The 18,707-nt window shown below is 44.7% G+C and overlaps 1 protein-coding gene across 1 annotated transcript; it reads left to right on the top strand.

The window, feature by feature from the left end:
* The first annotated feature begins 1,867 nt into the window (after nucleotides 1-1,867).
* RAX (retina and anterior neural fold homeobox) lies at nucleotides 1,868-6,326 on the top strand. The gene is made up of 3 exons (XM_043967136.1): nucleotides 1,868-2,162; nucleotides 2,632-2,876; nucleotides 5,826-6,326. The coding sequence occupies exons 1-3, from the start codon at nucleotides 1,868-1,870 to the stop codon at nucleotides 6,324-6,326; spliced, it is 1,041 nt and encodes a 346-aa protein (XP_043823071.1).
* The last annotated feature ends 12,381 nt before the right edge of the window (nucleotides 6,327-18,707 follow it).

Genomic DNA, 18,707 nt, shown 5'->3' on the forward strand with positions numbered 1-18,707 from the left:
AAGTCATTCTGATTTATCATTTGTTTGATATGACCCTAAGTGTGACTCAGGTTGAATTTTCCACATCACTTACAACAAAGTGGATGCTTGAAAACTATTTACTAAATGATGAGAGAAAGAAGCATATCAACATTAATGGAGAAGCCAGGTTATAAAAAATTTTGAAAATGTTATTCTTGTAATCCTTCATTTTTAAAGAGATGTTCCTTGTCTCTCTTCTGCCCAGATCTCTGATTTCTGTCAGCTCAGTCCTTCCAAAGAAACTTCCAGGTTGGATTTAGAGTGCAAGCAGACATATGCCACCATTTTAACCTATACTCAGCCTGAGAAATCAAGAACCCCCATGGAGGAAAGACTGTGTTTGTAAGCCTTGGGACACCACATTTGAAAGTTCTCAATCTTTCCCTGCTAGAATCAATTGGAGGTTATGATTAGCAGCTTTTGAATGGATCCTAAAAACAAAAACTTGACAAAAATAGGAAAGGTTAATGCCAGGGATATTCCCCTAATGCTAACCAAAGCCTCACCCTGCCATTCTCCCTAAAGATTGCACAAGGAAATGATTTTGGCAGGTTTAGAACTGCAGAAGATAACAGAAATAAACCACCTGGTAACTCGGAAAAGTGGCTGGTGCTGCCCGTTGGCAGGGCAGAGCAGGGGGAAAAGGCTTTGGCCAAGGGCCAGTTTATTCTAAAAGGGATTCTCAGCACTATTGCAAAGATCCAAAGGAAGGTGGATTCCCCCAGCCTCTCTCCCAGTCAGTTTGTCCCCAGGCTTGGAGGGGATGCAGATAGTCCCACCTTCTCCTGGGGAGAGAGTTAGGGGGAGCGGGTCGTGCTGGATCTCAAGTTAGAAAGGAACCTACACGATTAACTTAAAACATACGTGCAATTCTGATGCCCAGGACCTGGGACTCGGTAGCAGTCAGAAGAGACGCTTCAGGGAAAGAAGTAGTTTCGCGTGATCGCGGCTTTCCCTCTCTTTCGCTCACCTCCACTCTCTAGAGCTGGAAAGACCCCTTTCTGGGGCTCACCCAGGCTCTTCCCGCTGGATCCTCGTAGGCTTCATAGGCCTTTAGCCGCTCTGAGTCCTGAGAGTGGGTGAGATGAGGGCCACCTGGGGATGGCAAAGTCCAGGGACAAACTCCTGACAGTCCCAAGAAAGGGGACAGACAGGCGAGATCTGGCAAGGGGAGTACTCCCCCCCCCCCCACCTGCGGCCTGAGGTGTGGGGAGCTTAGGGGAAGGGGAGCACGCGATGGAGGGAAGGGGAAGCCTTCTAAGCTCAAGCCCCAGAGGAGTCTGAAATCTTCCAGGCTTCTCTCTATTTCCCTGCTCCATCCCAGTGACGGGCGATGATCCCAGAGGCTCAGCCCGGACAGAGCCCGCTGGGGGGAAGGGTTCAGAGAGAGCAGGACCAACCCAGCTGGGGAGGGAGGAGCTGGAGGGTTGGGGGGGGGGGGAGCTGGCGCCCCGGGGTGAGAAAGAAGGAGGAGCTGGAGGTGGGGGGGGAGACCCTGAGGCAGAGGGCATTTGCTGCTGCTAGCTCAGGAGAGGAGTTGGTCCTCCTTGGCTCTTGCGAAGAAAAGGAAGGAACTTCTAGGGCTAAGGGACACCACTTACTCGGCCGGCGAGAGAAAGGCAGGCGCTGTCTCCCGCCCCCATAGGATCTTCTAAAGTTACTTTGGGACCTTCTGAATTTCCACTGTTTAAACAGGAAAGAAACTATCTTGAGCCTCTTCTCTCCCTCTTGAAGGAGCAGAAAGAAAAAAAGAGTGGTCCTCCTCCTTTCCTCCCTCCCTCCCCTCTCTTTCCCCATCCCCACCCCCTACCCCACCCCGACCGCTCCCCGATCCCTCCTTCCCCTCATGCACCTGCCAGGCTCCGCTCTGACCATGGCAGACGGGAGCTTCTCCCTTTCTGGACACCTGGTCCGAAGCCCCACCGCAAACCCCTCGCGGCTACACAGCATCGAGGCCATATTGGGATTTACTAAGGACGACGGGCTCCTCGGCTCCTTCCCCGCAGATAGAGGCTCCCGCGCTTCCAAGGATCCGGACAAGAGGACAGGGGCCCGCCTCAGCTTACCCAGAGCCCCTGGCGACTCTGAGGCGCCGCCGCCGCCACCTCCCCCGCCCCCGCCCCAGATTTCTGCCCCTATGCTGCCCCCTGCCCAAGCCCAGGCCGAGGAGTACGTAGGTGAGTGAGTGAATGCCGGGACCCCCTGGCCCCGGGACCATCAAGGCTGCTTTAGCGGGGGCCCAAAGGAGAAAAGGAAACTGTCCGAGGCCCACAGTGGCACTCTCTTGGGAGAGCTGTTTCTTAGGCTGTTTTACTTGTCGAGATCTTAAAGGTCTTTTTAAGCTACAACAAGGCAGAATACCAGGTGCATGGATTGGGGTGCGGGGTGAGGGGGGAGGGGTTAAGAAGCTTCCCAGGAAAACTGGAAAGGCCTTTAAGCAGCGCAATCTCCCAAGACCCCCACTGGACAGCCTTGGAACCCAGAGTTCAGAGGGGAAGAGTCCGGCTGGAACCAGGGGGATGGGAAGAAGGAAAGGAAGGAAGGAAGGAGAAGCGTTCTGAGACAGAGTTTCTAACGGAACGAGTTCCCCTCGCTCCCCAGATGCTTGCTCCTATGGTCCCAAAGAGCCGGGGGAGGAATGTCTAAGCCCAGAGCTGCCCGCCTGCCACACCCCCAGCGACGGGAAACTGTCCGACGAGGAGCAGCCCAAGAAGAAACATCGCCGGAACCGGACCACTTTCACCACCTACCAGTTGCATGAGCTGGAGAGGGCCTTTGAGAAGTCCCACTACCCAGACGTCTACAGCCGCGAGGAGTTGGCCGTCAAGGTCAACCTGCCCGAGGTCCGAGTCCAGGTAAAGCGAGGGACCACTCTGAATGCAGGGCACCTGGGGAGAATGGGAGGGGCTCACCTTAGGTGCCCGAGGATGTAGGGAATGCATTCCTAATCAGGGCTGATAATGGGTGGCCGGCGGTAGAATGGGTTTATGAACTATATTTAACTTTCTGGGTTTTGTTCTCTCAAGAGCCCATAGCCATGGGATTCAGGTCTGAAATGCTCTCCCTTCCCAGATAAAGACACCAGGTAGAAAACTTGCAGAGGTGTCTTCTCAGTCCTTAGCCTTCCTAATTCTGAGGAGAGAAGGGGAGGGGGGAGGGGAAAACAGAGACAGACTTTGGAAATCATGTCTAAATTAGAATTCTAGTATACACATACTCCAACCTCATGGCCCTTAAAGAGCTTGAGTATATGGTGTAATGGAGATTGGGGAAGGCTTCGACAGCAAGAGTAAACATAAACCCATTCAGGATAATTAAATTATGGCATAAATCAAGCCCCCACTTGGATCCATCCTCCCTCAATCATTTGGTTAGCCCTACTGTCAAAAATTCTACTTTGAAATTGGGTCATGTTCTTCTCAACTCCACTTCTCAGTTGAGACATAAAGTGGGATTTTGTTTGAGAATATTGCTTTGCCACGTCTGTTTCAAATCCACCCAATTCCCACTGCAGAGAGCTTTTCTTTTCATTGTATGGTACTCTTTTTTTTTTTGCTTTAATTAGAGCTGAATTATCTTTAATCCCCATCATTAAAATATTTAAAAGCTTTATATATTTGCTAGTCATCTGTGAAAAATCTGGGAGGGTTTCCAAATTGTGTGGGTTTAAGTCAAACCTGAAGAGGAGAAATTGGGAACTAATTTCATTGGATCTTAACAGTAGTGAAACTAAGTTTGGATTCTAGGTATCCAAGTAGTTACCTTTCCATAAAGGAAACCAAGTTGCCTTAAAAGATTAAATTTTTTATTGAAAATAAAAGAAGACACTGGAGTTTAGGGCAAGATGCAAGTGGCTACAACATTAGGTTGTAGTTATTTGAAAGGATCTCACAATGTAGTTGCCTTTTACCCAAGAGTATATAATGAGGTCAGTTCAGGGTACCAGAGAATAGAGCCTTCAGATAGGTTATGGTGTACAGGCCTAAACAGATTTCATTTGTGTGTGTGTGTGTGTGTTGTGTATTAATTGTGTATCTGTGTGTATGTGTGTGTTCAGGAGTATAGAATGAGTGACTTGATGAGGACAAAAAGAGGGAAATGTGGAAGAGAGACAATAGAAAAGAATGAGGAAGAGAGAAGAAATGGGCAGGATCCCTGAACTTGTAGGAAACTTTATTGAACTTTCCAAAAGAGGCACCATGAATATACAGTCCCAGTTTTATCTTTTGCTGACCTGGAGACCTTGGACTCTTATTCACTGACCCTTTGACTCTATTCATTAAGGGTGAGGGGAATTAAGAAAATGGAAGAGATACTGGGAAAAAAGCCCAGTTTCAAAGAAAGGGGACCCTTCCCTCAAACCTCTGGAATATTATATTTCCCAGAAATAACAAGAATGGAAGAAGGGCATAAAAACAGTTCAATGTTGGAGTTTCTGGGAAACAAAGATGCCCAAGATCTCAAAATATCATGGGGTTTGGGGGAGGGATGTATTCTTCCTTTTTCTACTTTAAATGTAGATGTGTTCTTTTGCTAGGGTATCTCAATGTAAATTTTGTTCTAGATTTACTTAGGTGCTTCTTCTCTGTCCAGAGCCTCAACTGTGTCTCATCTCTTCCCCCATCACAAATCCTGCCAAGCGTTTTTTGGTACTGATTCCCTTTCAATTAACCATCCTTTCTCTCTAATTATTTCCTCTCTTTTCAGTTTATGTCTGGGGGGAAATGGGACTTTTTTGTTTACCCTCTCAGAACAGTTAACCCTCTTAGGAACTAGGTTTCATTCCTGCCCCTTCTTATGGTACTCGTTTTTTAAAAGTCACTTTGCATTAGTTTCCAGATCCCTGATTAGAGTTGAAATAATCTGTTTATGTACATACATATCTATTCCACATATAGGTATATGTGCATATGTGTATATATACATACACATGTATATATACACACAAATACATACAAACTCATATATATCTGTATGTGTGGGTGTGGTGCGTGTTACCTCATGCTGATCACCATGCTCAGTATCATAAAGTTTGGACAAATAGGTTGGCAAGGGAAAAAATAAGAACTAAATCTAGAAGAAAGATGATTGAGATTTGCTGGGACAAAGGAGGAAGAAAGAGAGGAAAGGGCATGTGGAAGAAAAGAAGTGGAAAAGAGGAAAAGGTAAACAAAAGATATAAGAATAGAAGGGATAGTGAGGGGAAAGAAAGAAGAGAGGAAGAAAAAGGAAAGAAAGTTGTAGTGAAAAGAGTTGGATTTCCATTGGGAAGCTCCCAACCCTCTCCCTCCCTACCAGACTTTACAGACCTTTGTGATCTTGAGTTTTCTTAGGCAAGCCACTTAACCTTCTCAGTTAAATTAGGGAGCTGGTCCAGTCTAAGAACTGGAGTCTGTGAGCTTTTTTTTTTTCCAAAAATGTTTTATAGCCATTTTAAAGAACAGGTTTAGTTTGTAATCTTTAGGTTTTATTTTATGTATCTAAAAATTTTATTCTGAAAAGGAGTGTCTATAGGTTTCTCTAGGCTGCCAAAGAGGTCTGTGACACATGAAAGGTTAATAATCCCCTGGATTAGATGATCTCTAAGGCCCCTTCCTATTCTAGAAGCTATGATCCTAAAACGGAAAGAAGAAAAGGACAAGTTCTAAGCGGGACTACACCAAAAACTGGTCGCGCCAGAATAGCAGATAGAGAATAAAACTCGCAGCCAGCATTTCAGGGAAATTATGGCTGGGAGGCACCGGAGCAGGGTGGGGTACAGGATGCTCCTAATCTGACTATCCCGGTGCGTTATGTGTCCGCAGGTGTGGTTTCAGAACCGGAGAGCCAAGTGGAGGAGGCAGGAGAAGCTCGAAGTGACGTCTATGAAACTTCAAGACTCACCCATCCTCTCCTTCAATCGCTCCCCGCCAACCGCTGCCCTGCCGCAGCTCGGGGGAGGCGTGGGAGGCGGCGGCGGCGGCGGCGGCGGGGCGACTCTGCAGCTGGAATCGTGGCTGAGTCCTCCACTGCCCGGAGGCGGCGGCGGCAGCACCTCCTTACAGAGCCTGCCAGGCTTCGTGACCTCCCCGCAGACCCTCCCGGCCAGCTACACGCCCCCACCGCCCTTCCTGAACTCCCCTCCTCTAGGGCACAGCCTGCAACCGCTAGGGCCACCGCCTCCCCCTCCTTACCAGTGCGGAGCTAACTTTGTGGACAAATTTTCTCTGGAGGAAGCAGACCCTCGGAATACCAGCATCGCAGCGCTGCGCATGAAGGCCAAGGAGCACATCCAGTCGATCGGGAAGCCTTGGCAAGCCATATGAGACTACTGCCTTCTCACTCCTCCGGACCCCACAGATGGTCAGACTTCGGCCTTCCCCCCCACCCAACCCCCCCCCCAACCCCGGCATCAAACAGCGACTTGCTTCCCCCTAACACACTTCAAACCCTTCCGTAGCTGGATCCCCTGAGCTGTTGTAGAACGTTATGAGGGTGTCCCTCCCCTCTGGCTGTGCGCCCCTGCCCCCTTGTCCCCAAAGCAAGTATTCCGTTTTGGCCCCAGGGAGCTTGACTGCCTCCAGCCAGGGACCATGGAGAGAGTTAGCTCGTGCTCACTGTTCCAAGGGGACACTAATCAGTGGAATGGGGTTGATGGAAATCTACCAAGTCTCTGCTTAAGGAATGAATAAAAACTATTTGGAACTACCTGTATTCTATCCTATTCCACCAATTCAACAAGAAGCAAACGTACGTTCCCTTCTCTTAAGTAGCTGGAAGGAAATAAGACGTTCTGAACTCTTTCTATGCCCCAACATTGATCCTCTCATTTACTGACTTCTAGATGCCTCGACCAACTCGCCCAAGAGATCGAAAGGTTGCCGCGAGTATTGGGACTTTTTTTCTTCACCTGTTCTCTGAATTGTCGGGGGCTGACTGTACTCTGCAAGGTTATATTGGCTGGGGCCTGGGGAAGAGCTGGAGGAAAGAACCAGGAAAATAGGTTTTAAGAAGCTGTTTATACCTAGTGTAGTTTCTAAATATCATTGGAGAGAATTAAAGACTACTTTCTGTGATTTTACCTGGGTTGTGTGAGGTTGAAAGGGAGGTTTGTGAGACAATGGACATTTGTGGGGTAAGGGATGCTAAGAGATGGGCAAACTCTCCTAAAGTAGCTGAAATAAAATGTTTTGGCAGGGCCGAAGACCTTAGATTTTTCTGATCAGACGGGTGGGAACTCCATAAAGCACCCAATCACTTGGCTCTCCAGAAAACAGGTTGCCACTGCTTTCCATAGCTTCCTAATTCCTGGAGGACCCGGGGGAAACTCGTTCCTCTCCACCCTCTTCCCAGAGTGCAGGGGACAGAGTACAAAAGGATTACTTGCTCTCATCTGGAAATCATTTTTAGGCAAGCTTATATTTCATTTATTATCTATACTGGTTGCTTTTTTGCCTGATTACTGTAGGTGGTTACTTTGAGTAAATGATAGAAAAAGGTTTCCCTCCCTGAGAGCAGATGAAGTATGTCTTGGTTATAGCCATTCCTGTTCAAATAACACACCCCAGCATTGCCTTTAGAACATTTCTAGGCCTGTCATCCTAGACCTACTGACTATACTGCACAGTCAGACTCTGTGAACTTTCTGCCTTCCTGGGAGTTAATCAATTAGCATCTCAGACAAATTCTGTGGGGTTGCATCTTCTTTTGGAAGCATCTTTTCCTGGCTTCCTGCCAGACACTAGGCAGTGGTTCCTCTAAGAACCTTTGCCTGTCATTCACTTGAGTATATGACATGTTAACTAATGGCTTCTTTTGCTATGAATCTGAACAGAAACGATCTTCTCTTTAGCAGTACCCTGGTTCCAGGCAATACAAAATACAAATCTTGAATCCTCCATTTAATAAGCATTTATTGAAAGCCTACTGTGTGTAAAAGCATCATGATAGGTGATGCATTGATAAGGTCCATGGAAACTGTGATACAGAAACTCAACATTGATTGAAAGCCCTTCTGGTTGAGGTAAAAAAAAAAAAATGGACTGCTTTTACACAAATCAATCATGGTATAGTGGGAAGAGTACTGTGTCAAATAGTTAAAGGACCGGGGTTTTGTTGTTGACTCTGATACTATCTGAATGACTGCCGGAGTCTCATTTTCCCCATTGTAAAATGAAGGGGTTGGGTAACATGATGAGGTAGAGCTTTGGATCTGAAGTCAGAAAGCCCGGTTTGAAATCTTCATTCTGCCACTTACTATCTGTGTGACCTTGAACAAAGTCATTTCATATCTCCTTGCCTCAGTTTCCTCATCTGAGATTGTTCTATAGCCTGTTCCAGCTACAAATCTATGATCTTATTACTTAGTTGTTTTCGAGGATCTCTTCTGATCCTAAATACACCGTTCTAGTTTTAGTTTAGTTTAGTTTGGTGCTTCAGAGTGGGCCCAGCCAATTGGTATTAGAGTCCTTCTGATCAGAAAAGCTACCAGGACTTCTGGCTGTTCCCTTAGGCAAGAGATCCCTGAGATGTGGAAGCCTGGTGGACAAGAGTAAACCTTGGATTGGTGTCATTGATCTTAATGCAGAAGGGGTGTTACTAATCTTGGATGGTCTCTAGGACCAGGTGACAGTCCAGTCTTTTTTCTCCTATGGATCATGGGAAAGAGTTGTTGCCATTGGACACAGAAGCATAAACTCTGATGCATCTACCCTTCTCCTGTTCCTTTTGTCCCCATTCCTCTCTACCTCATCCACTATATCTTCCAGTAAATATTTTTAAAGCATAACCTGGAAGTGTTCCCTTCCCTTTGGAAGTCTGCACCCCATCATAAAGGGAAATCTGATAATGATGCCATTTCTTGATACTCTTTTATTTACTTTAAGTATTCTATCCCCAGTTCCTAAGATCATAAATGTAAGATTGGAAGGGACCTTGGAGGCCAGCATCTAACTCCCCTCAGTTTCCAGATGAGGAAACTTCGACACAGAGATGTTAAGTGTTCTACCATGGTTATACAGCTAGGAAATATCTGAGATAGGATTTGACCTCAGGTCATCCTGCCTCTGACCCTAATGTTTTTATCTCACTGCACCACTAGCTGCTTGGCTAGTCATGGTAGGGAAGGGAGAAGTAACCTGGAAATGAGGAATAAGAAGCCCACACCCTACTCCTGAGATTTGTTTGAGGTAGTAAGAATAGGAAAGATAGTGTCTGAGTTCTAATCCAAATCCTGAATGCAAAGAAGAAATGGAATCACTACCTATTTCACAAAGATGGTACTCATAGCTTAGAGCATTGAATTGTATATATTTGTTTTAGGTTTTGTTTTGTTTTCTCTTCTACTAGATTGTGAGCTGCTTCAAGGCAGGTGTCAGAGTGTTGGAGAACTGAACATCCCACTCATCCCTTTGCACATAATATGGGCTCAATAAATATTTGAAAAGACCAAATAGTGCAATAAGAAAAGCACTGGTCTGGAGTTAAAGAAACTGAGGTCAAATGTTGGTTCTGTCACTGACTGTTTGACCTTGGGCCATTTAACCTCCCTGGATATCAATTTCCTCATCTGTAAAAAGTGGTTGGGGGGGGCAGGTAGGTGGCGCAGTGGATAGAGCACCGGCCCTGGAGTCAGGAGTACCTGAGTTCAAATTCGGCCTCAGACGCTTAACACTTACTAGCTGTGTGACCCTGGGCAAGTCACTTAACCCCAATTGCCTCACTAAAAAAAAAAAAAACTAAAAAAAAAAAGTGGTTGGACTAGATAGATGGTCTCTCAGGTCCCTTCCAGCTCTAAATCTCTACTATCATTTATGATGCTAGTTCTTGTTGAGAAAAGTGATATAAAAGCTAAGGCACAATTGTGCTTAAATTAGGTTTATCTTTAATTTCAGCTTACTTTCTTTGCATCCCTCCCACTCCTTCTACCCAATGGGGAAAATTGGGATTATTTAAGCAACCAGTGTTTCTACAACTCAGTTAGTAGGTTGACTAGTATTTATTAAGTGCCTTTTATGTACCAAGCACTGTGTTAAGTGCTGGAAATACAAAGAAAGGCAAAAAGCCATCCTGTCCTCGAAGAGTTCCCAATCTAATTGTGATATATTATTATTAGATATTACATATTATGTCACAGTCTAATACTCCTCTTCTATTTTCTTTCTTTCTTTCCTTCCTTCATTCTTTTTTTTTTTTTGCGGGCAATGAGGGTTAAGTGACTTGTCTAAAGTCACACAGCTAGTAAGTGTCAAGTGCCTGAGTCCGGATTTGAACTCAGGTCCTCCTGAATCCAGGGCTGGTGCTTTATCCACTGTGCCACCTAGCTCTCTTCTATTTTCACTGCTTTCCCTTATGTATGCACTGCTGGCATCTTCCTTTTCTCTTTTGTTTTCTTTTCCTTCTTCCTCATTCGCTATCCCTCTGCCTGCATAATTTTCTCCTCTCCGCTTCTGCATCTTTCCCCCATGTTTCTTTTCTAAACTCTTTTATATGCTTCTCAATTTCTTTCCTTTCTTTCTCAAAACACCTATTGAGGACCTACTAAGAGTTCATTCATGTTATACAATAACTGGGATACAAAAATGAATAAGACTGGGTTCCTGTCCTCAGATATCTTATGATCTAACGGGAGAAATAAGATATGTAGACAAACAACTATTATAAGGTAGAATCTAACATATGTCATAATAGAGGTACAATGCTAACAAAATGCACTGAGATTTGAGAGACAAAGAGGTGGCTCTCTCCCTGGGGGAATCAGGGAAGGCTTTGTGGAGCAGGTGGAATCTAAACTGGATTTTGAAGAACAGGTAGAATTAATAACATCCAAAATGGGTGAGAGCATTCCATGTTAGGAATGGTATGAACTAGAGCACTGAGTTGGGAAGGTACAGGATAGTTCCAAGAACTATGACAATACAATTTGCCATGAGGTAAGAGAGATAGTAAAATTTCACATTCATGGAGCACTTTATAGTTGCAGAATGGTTTGATTCTCACAACAATCCCATAAAATACTGAGGTTAGGTGGTATGGGGGAAAGGACACTGAATTTGGAGTCCAAATACATAGCTTTGAAGCACCATGACTCTTTGATCTAGGGCCCCACTGGGTCTGAGTTTCTATATGTGGAGGCATCACAGTGTAGTGGAGAGAGTACTGGGTACAGATGCATGAGATATGGGTTCAAATCCTGCCTTATTAGATGTGTGATATCGGTAGGTTTCTAAGTCTCAATTTTATCACCTGCAAAGATGGGGATTGGAAACAGGTAGTGGCTAGAATATGTGTTTCTGACATAGCAAGAGTCCTTCCTTTGACAAATAATGGCTGTGTGACCCAGGCAAGTCTTTTATCTTCTGAGTGCCCTGGGCAAGTCTCTAAAATGGAAGAACAGTTTCAGATCTGCATACTAATGGAATCACAGGCCAAATAGAGCCACCACCTGTGGTACCTGCCTCACAGGATTTTTATGAGGATCAAATGAGATCATGCATGTAAAGAACTTTATGAACTTTTAAAAAGTATTATATAAATGTCAGCTTTTATTATTCCTGATAGAATGTAAGGGTATCTAGATGGAACAGCAGATAGAGTGCTGGGTCTGGAGTCAGGAAGACTCATCTTCCTAAATTCAAATTTGACCTCAGATTTATTAGCTGTGTGACTCCGGGATGGTCAGTCAACCCTGCTTGCCTCAGTTTCCTCTTATGTAAGATGAGTGGAGAAAGAAATGGCAAACCACTCCGGTATCTTTGCCAAGAAATCCCCCCACCCCTGCCAGAGAAGAGTTGGATAGGGTTGAAAACAATGGAACAACAAAATAGAATGTAAGTTGCTTGAGGGCAGGGTCTGTCTTTCTGTACTCAGTTTTTGGAACAGTAAGTGCTTTGCACAAAATCTATTCTAAACAAAAGTTTGTTGAAATGGAAATCCTTAAAATGAGAAAGTAAAACAAATGAAGGTTCTACCCAGCCCAAAATCCAATGAAGTAATACAAGTACTATTATCCCTATTTTGTAAATGAAAACAGGCTCAGATTCAGGTCACACACAATATTAAATGATAAAACTCCAACAGATCTCAGGTTTCCAGGCTTTTTGACTCCAAGCTACATGTTCTTTCTATTATATCATACTTTCAGAGAAGGCAAGAAAGGGAAATTAAGATTAGATTGCTAAGGGCCTTGAATGTCAGTCTAAGGAATAGGAGCTTTCACTTGGGGTCTATGCTAAATTGCTTCTTACTCAGAGGTATACTGCCATCATAGGAGTAATCTTCAGGGGGAAGGGAATACAGGATAAAAGTGAAAAACAGTTTGAAAAACTTTGAACTTCAACCAGTAAAAGCCAAGCTACAAACAAAAAAGAGTATTAACAGGAATTGTAGAGACGACATCTCACATAGTGTGCATTGAGGGCTTGCTCAGGGCTCAGGCTTACTACAAGTTCTTGAGACAGCAGTGAAACAAGATTTGGGACTGTCAGCAAGGTCCAGGTAGGCTGGTTCAGAGGGTAGTATGGTAGTCTGGGGCTCAGAGATGAAAGCTTTCACTCCAACAAGCCCATATCATCCAGGTTTTCAAGAAGAGAGGAGGTGCCTCTGAGAAGTTTTATATAAAGTTGGTGGTTTGCTCAGTAAGCTATCCCACTATGAAATCAGTCGGGTTGGTTATATGGGGTTCATGCTTAGGGAAGAAAAGGAGAAAATAAATTCCTCCAAGTATAGTGGCCTGGTTATTATGATTATTACATTCATTACATGATTCATTACATGGTTATTATGATTATTACATTCATTACATGATTACATTCAGGGGGCAGCTAGATGGCAAAGTGGATAAAGCACTGGCCCTGTATTCAGGGGAACCTGAGTTCAAATCTGGCTGAAGACACTTGACACTTACTAGCTGTGTGACCCTGGGCAAGTCACTTAACCCTAATTGCCCTACAAAAAAAAACCCAAAACAAAACAAAACAAACATGAATATTATTCACCAGAATTGGGGCAGATGTGACTTCTACTGAAGGACAGTCTCAAAGAAGTAACAAGAGAAGACAGTATAGCTCTCAATGTCAGGCAACTCAGAAATAAGGTCTCTTGGCCAAAGATCTGGCCCCATTTTCCTCTAGTCAATTTCAGCTTAATGAGAATAAGGAAAAGGGAGTAAGTGGGACTGAAAAAAGTCAGGTTCAGATTTGTGTGTGTATGTGGGGGAGGGGGGTAGGTAGAGGGAGGAATAAAGATGTGTTAACATCTATGGCTGATCATGAGAAATAACTACTGCTTACATACATCTGTGATCTCACTGATGTGGGTGTTCTCTCCTGGGATGCAGATCACAATCCATTCATGTCTATTTATCCTATGCAATTATTATCCATGCCTTCCCATAGGTTTGCTAAGGTGTGGGAGCAGGGGAGACCCCAAAGTGCTAGGAGCCTTCCTTTCTTTCTCCTGACAACAAGAGGATACCAGTGGAGCACCTGAGCTTTTCACTGGTTCCTTGCTCTCACTGCACAACACCAACCATTTTCTTTTTCAATCACACATTTCTTTGTTGACATCCTTTACTTCTTTACCATTCCTTATTTGGAATGTGTCATCCACTACTCATGCTCATCATGCACCTCTCCCAGACAATATGCTCTATAAGAACAGAGATTCTATTATACCTGAACATGGAATATCCCCTAGTTCCTAACAGAGTCATATTAATTTTTTATTCTTTGGCGACTGTAGTACTCCATGTCTCCCAGGCACAAAAACAAGGAACTAATAACACACTAAGCACATGCACTAAGGAGGCCAAAGATAGAAAGGCACCTTATAAATATCAAAATATTCACAGCAGCACTTACAGTGGTAGCAAAGACTTGGAAATAGAGTAGATGCCTATCCATTACAGAATGACTGAATAAAGTGTGATACATGAATTTAATAGAGTATCACTTTGCTATAAAAATTATAAATTTGGAGACTATAGACAAACATGAAAGACATATGAAGGATGAACTAGGAAAACAAAATACACAATGACCATAGTAATATAAATGGGAGAAGGGGAACACAAGAACAACAAACTACTGAATACTGGAGATTTAAATGTCTAAGAAGCGTAGCACTGGAGAAAAGCTATAAAAAAAAGTACCTCCACTCCTCCATTGCAGAGGTGGAAGATGATGGGTATGAAACATTGCTCATACTGTTGGCTCATTTTGAGGAACTGCTTTTTTTCTTCTTTTTAAAAATTACTTATTACAAGGGAAAAGAAAACAAGCATTTGCTAAGCATGTGTATGTCAGGTAGTAACATAAAGAAGAGATTGGAGGAGATAGAGTATGGAAACAGAAAGAATTGTTAATAGGCTTTTCAATAGTCCAGGCATGTGCTTATGAGAGGCTGTACTGTACTAGGATAATAGGAATAAAAAGGAGGCAATGGAAGGAACCTGGTGGTAATTGAATTGGAAATAAGAGATAAGGAAGAGCTCTCTTTTGACTTCATCAGGGTCCTAGTTTTACCATGTCCTCCCACAAGACTTTCACCATCAAACCATTATTTGGGAAGAAGAGACAAAATCATCTATCTCAGTGAACTGGCATGAAATCTGGTGATCAAATCAGCAGAAACTCAATCATCACCAATTATCATCACCTGGCCTCAATTTACCTTTCCGGCCAATATTACACATGACTCCATTTCCCACACACTACAGTCCAGCCAAACTGACTCTCCTACTCTTCATCATACGCATACATTTCATTTCCTGTGGTCTGCACTGACTATTCCCCATGACTGGAATGAACTCTCTTCTCATCTTACCTTCTAGAATTCAAGGCTCAGCTCAAACACCACCTTTGAAATCAAACTTATTCTGATCTCCCCACCCTACCCCCTCATTGGACTAGCCCCTTTCCTCAGAAAAAATCACCTATTTTGTAGGGAGAAAGCATGATACAATGGAAGGAGCACTCTATCTGTGAAATCAGTGGATGAAGTCAGATGATAAAGTCAGTGGATTCAAATCTCACCTCTGACAGTTATTACTTGTGTGAGGGTGGAGAAGTCGCAACTCCCCCCCATACACACACACACACACACACACACACACACACACACACACACTCCTTCAGTTTCCTCGCCTGTAAAATGAGGGGATGGCATGGAGTAATTCCTAGCTCTCAAATCTACGATGCTATAAACTCAAAGGGAAAACACTGGAGAAGGACCAATCTGTGCTTATCAAGAAATAAACACACACACACACCCTATTCCAAGTCTAACCTCCTTACTATGCCACCCCTCATAAGAAGTGTCCCTATTCTCACGTTATAGAATCTGTTTGCTAAGGTGCAGTCATCAGTAAACTTGTCCTTGAAGGATTGGACTTTGCCATTTTGTTTTCATGAATCGATAATAGATTCAGTAATAAACATGTGTGACATTTTAAAGAAAGGGGGGAAAGGAAGACGGCACCCCTCCAAGAGTTTACAGGCTGGTTGGAGAAAGAAAACATGCAGGCACGGAGGCGCGATTTTAAAGAAGAAGCAGTAAATAGTGTCAAATGAGTGGTACGTAACTATCAAAGTCCGGAGAAGGGAGAGACCACTTCTAAGTAAGGTTGTCTGAAAGGGCTTCTCGGAGGGAGTAGAAGGATGAGGTTAGTCAAGGAAGAGTAAGAATTTTTCCTGTGAGGAAAGTGGGTACTGCAGAGGCTAAGAGAGAGGCAAGTACAAAGCGGATCTGAAAGAGTAAGGCAAGTTCGGAGGGAAAAGGTTAGTGTAGCCTGGCTAGAGACTAAATGGTTCCTTCCCCCGAGCCGCCAGTGCGGGTACAAAGATTGTTTAAGGGTCGGTATGAGTCTCTGCCTGCAGTTGTGTGCACGTTACTTAGGTGAGTCCTAAAAAACGTTATTCCCTCCCCTTTCCTAACTCTTTGCTCCGGGAGGAGACCGATTGCATCTTCCAGCTTTCTTCTGAACTTCAATTGTTAGCCTCCGGCACACCTCACCCTTAGATATTCCGGGGTCACACAGTCTACGAGGACCAATTGCTGTTTGTCCGCTGGTGCTGCGATCCCCTCTTCCTAAAGACCCCTGAATAAACTTGGTCCAGACCACTGACTTTCCCTTTTGAAGCGGTCCCCCCACTCCCAATAGCTTCGGTCCACGCGGAGACAACAACCATCCAGTGGGCGTCTCAGCCGCCTTCCGCCTCCTATTCCCTTGTTCCAGGGCCAACCCCGTTTTTAGGCTTGGGAACAGCAGTGCCCCCTCTCTTTCGGACTGCAGCGCTACCCTGTTTAGGAGGCTAGAGCCTCGAGTTCCGAGAAGCCCAGCGGGTTCAGTGAAGCGGGACAAAGAGAGTCCCGCCAGCAGCGACTCCAAACTCTTCCGACAGCTGCCTCTGGCTCCGCCTCGCGCCCGCCAGGGGCCAGTTGGGGGCAGGTCTCCTCCCCCGCTAAGCAGGCTGACCCCCTTTGCAGGCCAACTGCCCGAGCAAGTTTTCTAATAGATGTTCGAAGAGAACTATTCTGTCTTTCCTCCTGTAACTCCCTCCCAAATCTTCCACCTGCGTTCAGGTCCGAGGAAGAGGATCTAGGGTTTTGTTCTGTTTTAATTAGGTAGCCCCCTAAGGGTTAGGGTTGGGTGACGTAGGCTGCTTGGAAATGGATTTCAGCGATTGAATCTGGAGCTCCTGATGTTACAGATCAAGAGACTTTTTTGCCCTTTACGGATTAGGCATTTGGAAGTAATAAAGGTGGCAAGGAGACGAACCTGGAAGAATGGAAAGATTGCAGGATGTGATAGCTTCTTGATTTTACCTTCCAATACTCCCTTTACACATATCCCTCCAGATTTAGTTTACCCATGGAGGAAAGAGATCAGCTTTCATCCAAATTCTACCCACTCCCCCCCAAACCCTTGGTCCAAGGTTCTTGTTAGCTGAAGACCAGCTAGGGGAGCGACGCCGCGCAGAAGTGAAGGCAGCCGAGCCATGGGATTGAACCAGAAGAACTACATCCCCCCCCCTCCCTCCTCGACGGCTCCCACCCCCGCTTTCCCTACTCCAGTTACTCCAGCATAAACATAATCATATCCCTTGGGGAGAGGAACCCGAAGAAAAGGACGGAACCCTGCTCGCCAGCTGTTGGTAGCTTCAGTTCGAGCCCCAACCCCAAACCCGCGTCCACAACCCCGCGGCCTTGTTTCCAAACACGCCTTCGTCAACAGAAATCTTATTACATTATGAGGAGCCAAGTCCCCAGAGAAGCGGAGGGGGTTGATAGATGAAGTCCTTCCCCACCTTGTGTCGAAGATAATGATATTAAGTAAATCTCTGTCTCCCCCTCCCTCACCCTTCCCCCGTCAGATCTGGAGGGAGAACCAGGAGTTGGCTCCTGAGAGGCATGGAGCAATTAATAACCCTACGTGGGAACCAGGGACGCTGCCCTCCTCCAAGCTGGCTCCCCCGAACATTTCAAGAGGCCAATGGTTCGTTCGCTTTGTTGCGAATGTCTTCTTCTTAATTGGGTGCCGGCTCTAATAATCCGGCCTCAGCTTGTTAACTGTACAATGGTAGTCAGAGTTAATGACCCATTAGTGATTAATTCCTTAACCGCTCTGTAATTGCTCACTGTAAAACCCTTTTCTTAAAACTGGATTAAATCATCTAGATCCTTAACCACTTCTTTCCATACAGCCCTAGAAGACTCCCGAGCCTGCTATTCCAGACTCCCACCCCCCAACTTCCCCCAGCTACCTCCCATTCTTTCTTTGCTTTATGCATATGGCATTGCAGAAAAAGAGCTCGGAGCTGGAAATGAGCATAACTGGGTTCCAATCACAACTATGTGCAACTATTTGGGTTACTATAGACAAATCACTTCATCGGACGTCTCAGTTTCCTCCTCGGGAAAAGGTTGAATTCTAAAAATCCCTGAAAATCTAAAAACCTAGATTTTTAAATTTTTTTAAAGGTATGCATGAAGCATCCCTCTAGGAAAGAGAACCGTGAGGTAGACCTCCCCTTCCCCCTTCCCCCCACCAAGGGGATGAGCAGGCCTGAGTGGGTTGAGGAGAACATACAAATGAATGAGATCACAGGTCCTTCCTTTTGAAGTGGTTTTTTTTTTAATCTTCGTTTTTGTTTTTGTTTGTGACAGTACCTCTTCTACATCCTTTCTCAGAGGAAATAGAAATAGAAAGGCTTCAGATACAAACCCCACTTAAGAATTAGGAGGTACTATTCTTGAGCTACTTACTCCAGATGAAGAAGCCGAGTGGTTAATTCTACCCTTTCTAGTGCTACTTCTCAAAGGGAAGGTCTGGAACCTAATGACAAGATTTTCTTTAACATATATGGATACCAGTACAAGAATGGTCTCAGTTTTGACTGGATCTTGTTTGTAAATCTGTATTATTTGGTTGGTTGTTTTTTGTCCTTTGTTCTAGAAGAGGACCAAAATAACATCACTACGTTAGAGTCGAGTTACAGTGTGTTCCACGGTGGCTGATCAAACCAATTATTTGTAAGAGCTGACTTATAGGTTCTAAAATTTATGATTATAAAGCAATGTGTTACAAGAACTTGCACATGGGATATTTTCATGTTACCTTCAAAGAAGTCTCCTTGGGAGGCTGTGTTGTGGTTCAGTCATGTCCCATTCTTCATGACCTCATTTGGGCTTTTCTTGGCAAAGATACT

The sequence above is a fragment of the Dromiciops gliroides genome, chromosome 1, assembly GCF_019393635.1.
Source record: "Dromiciops gliroides isolate mDroGli1 chromosome 1, mDroGli1.pri, whole genome shotgun sequence".
In the NCBI taxonomy this organism is placed as follows: Eukaryota; Metazoa; Chordata; class Mammalia; order Microbiotheria; family Microbiotheriidae; genus Dromiciops; species Dromiciops gliroides.

Excerpts from the sequence above, each read along its gene's own strand:
- RAX (XM_043967136.1), top strand. The coding sequence starts at position 1,868 with ATGCACCTGCCAGGCTCCGCTCTGACCATGGCAGACGGGAGCTTCTCC. Across the intron at positions 2,163-2,631 it reads CCAGATTTCTGCCCCTATGC|CCTATGGTCCCAAAGAGCCG; the intron begins TGCCCCCTGCCC and ends CAGATGCTTGCT. Across the intron at positions 2,877-5,825 it reads TGCCCGAGGTCCGAGTCCAG|GTGTGGTTTCAGAACCGGAG; the intron begins GTAAAGCGAGGG and ends ATGTGTCCGCAG.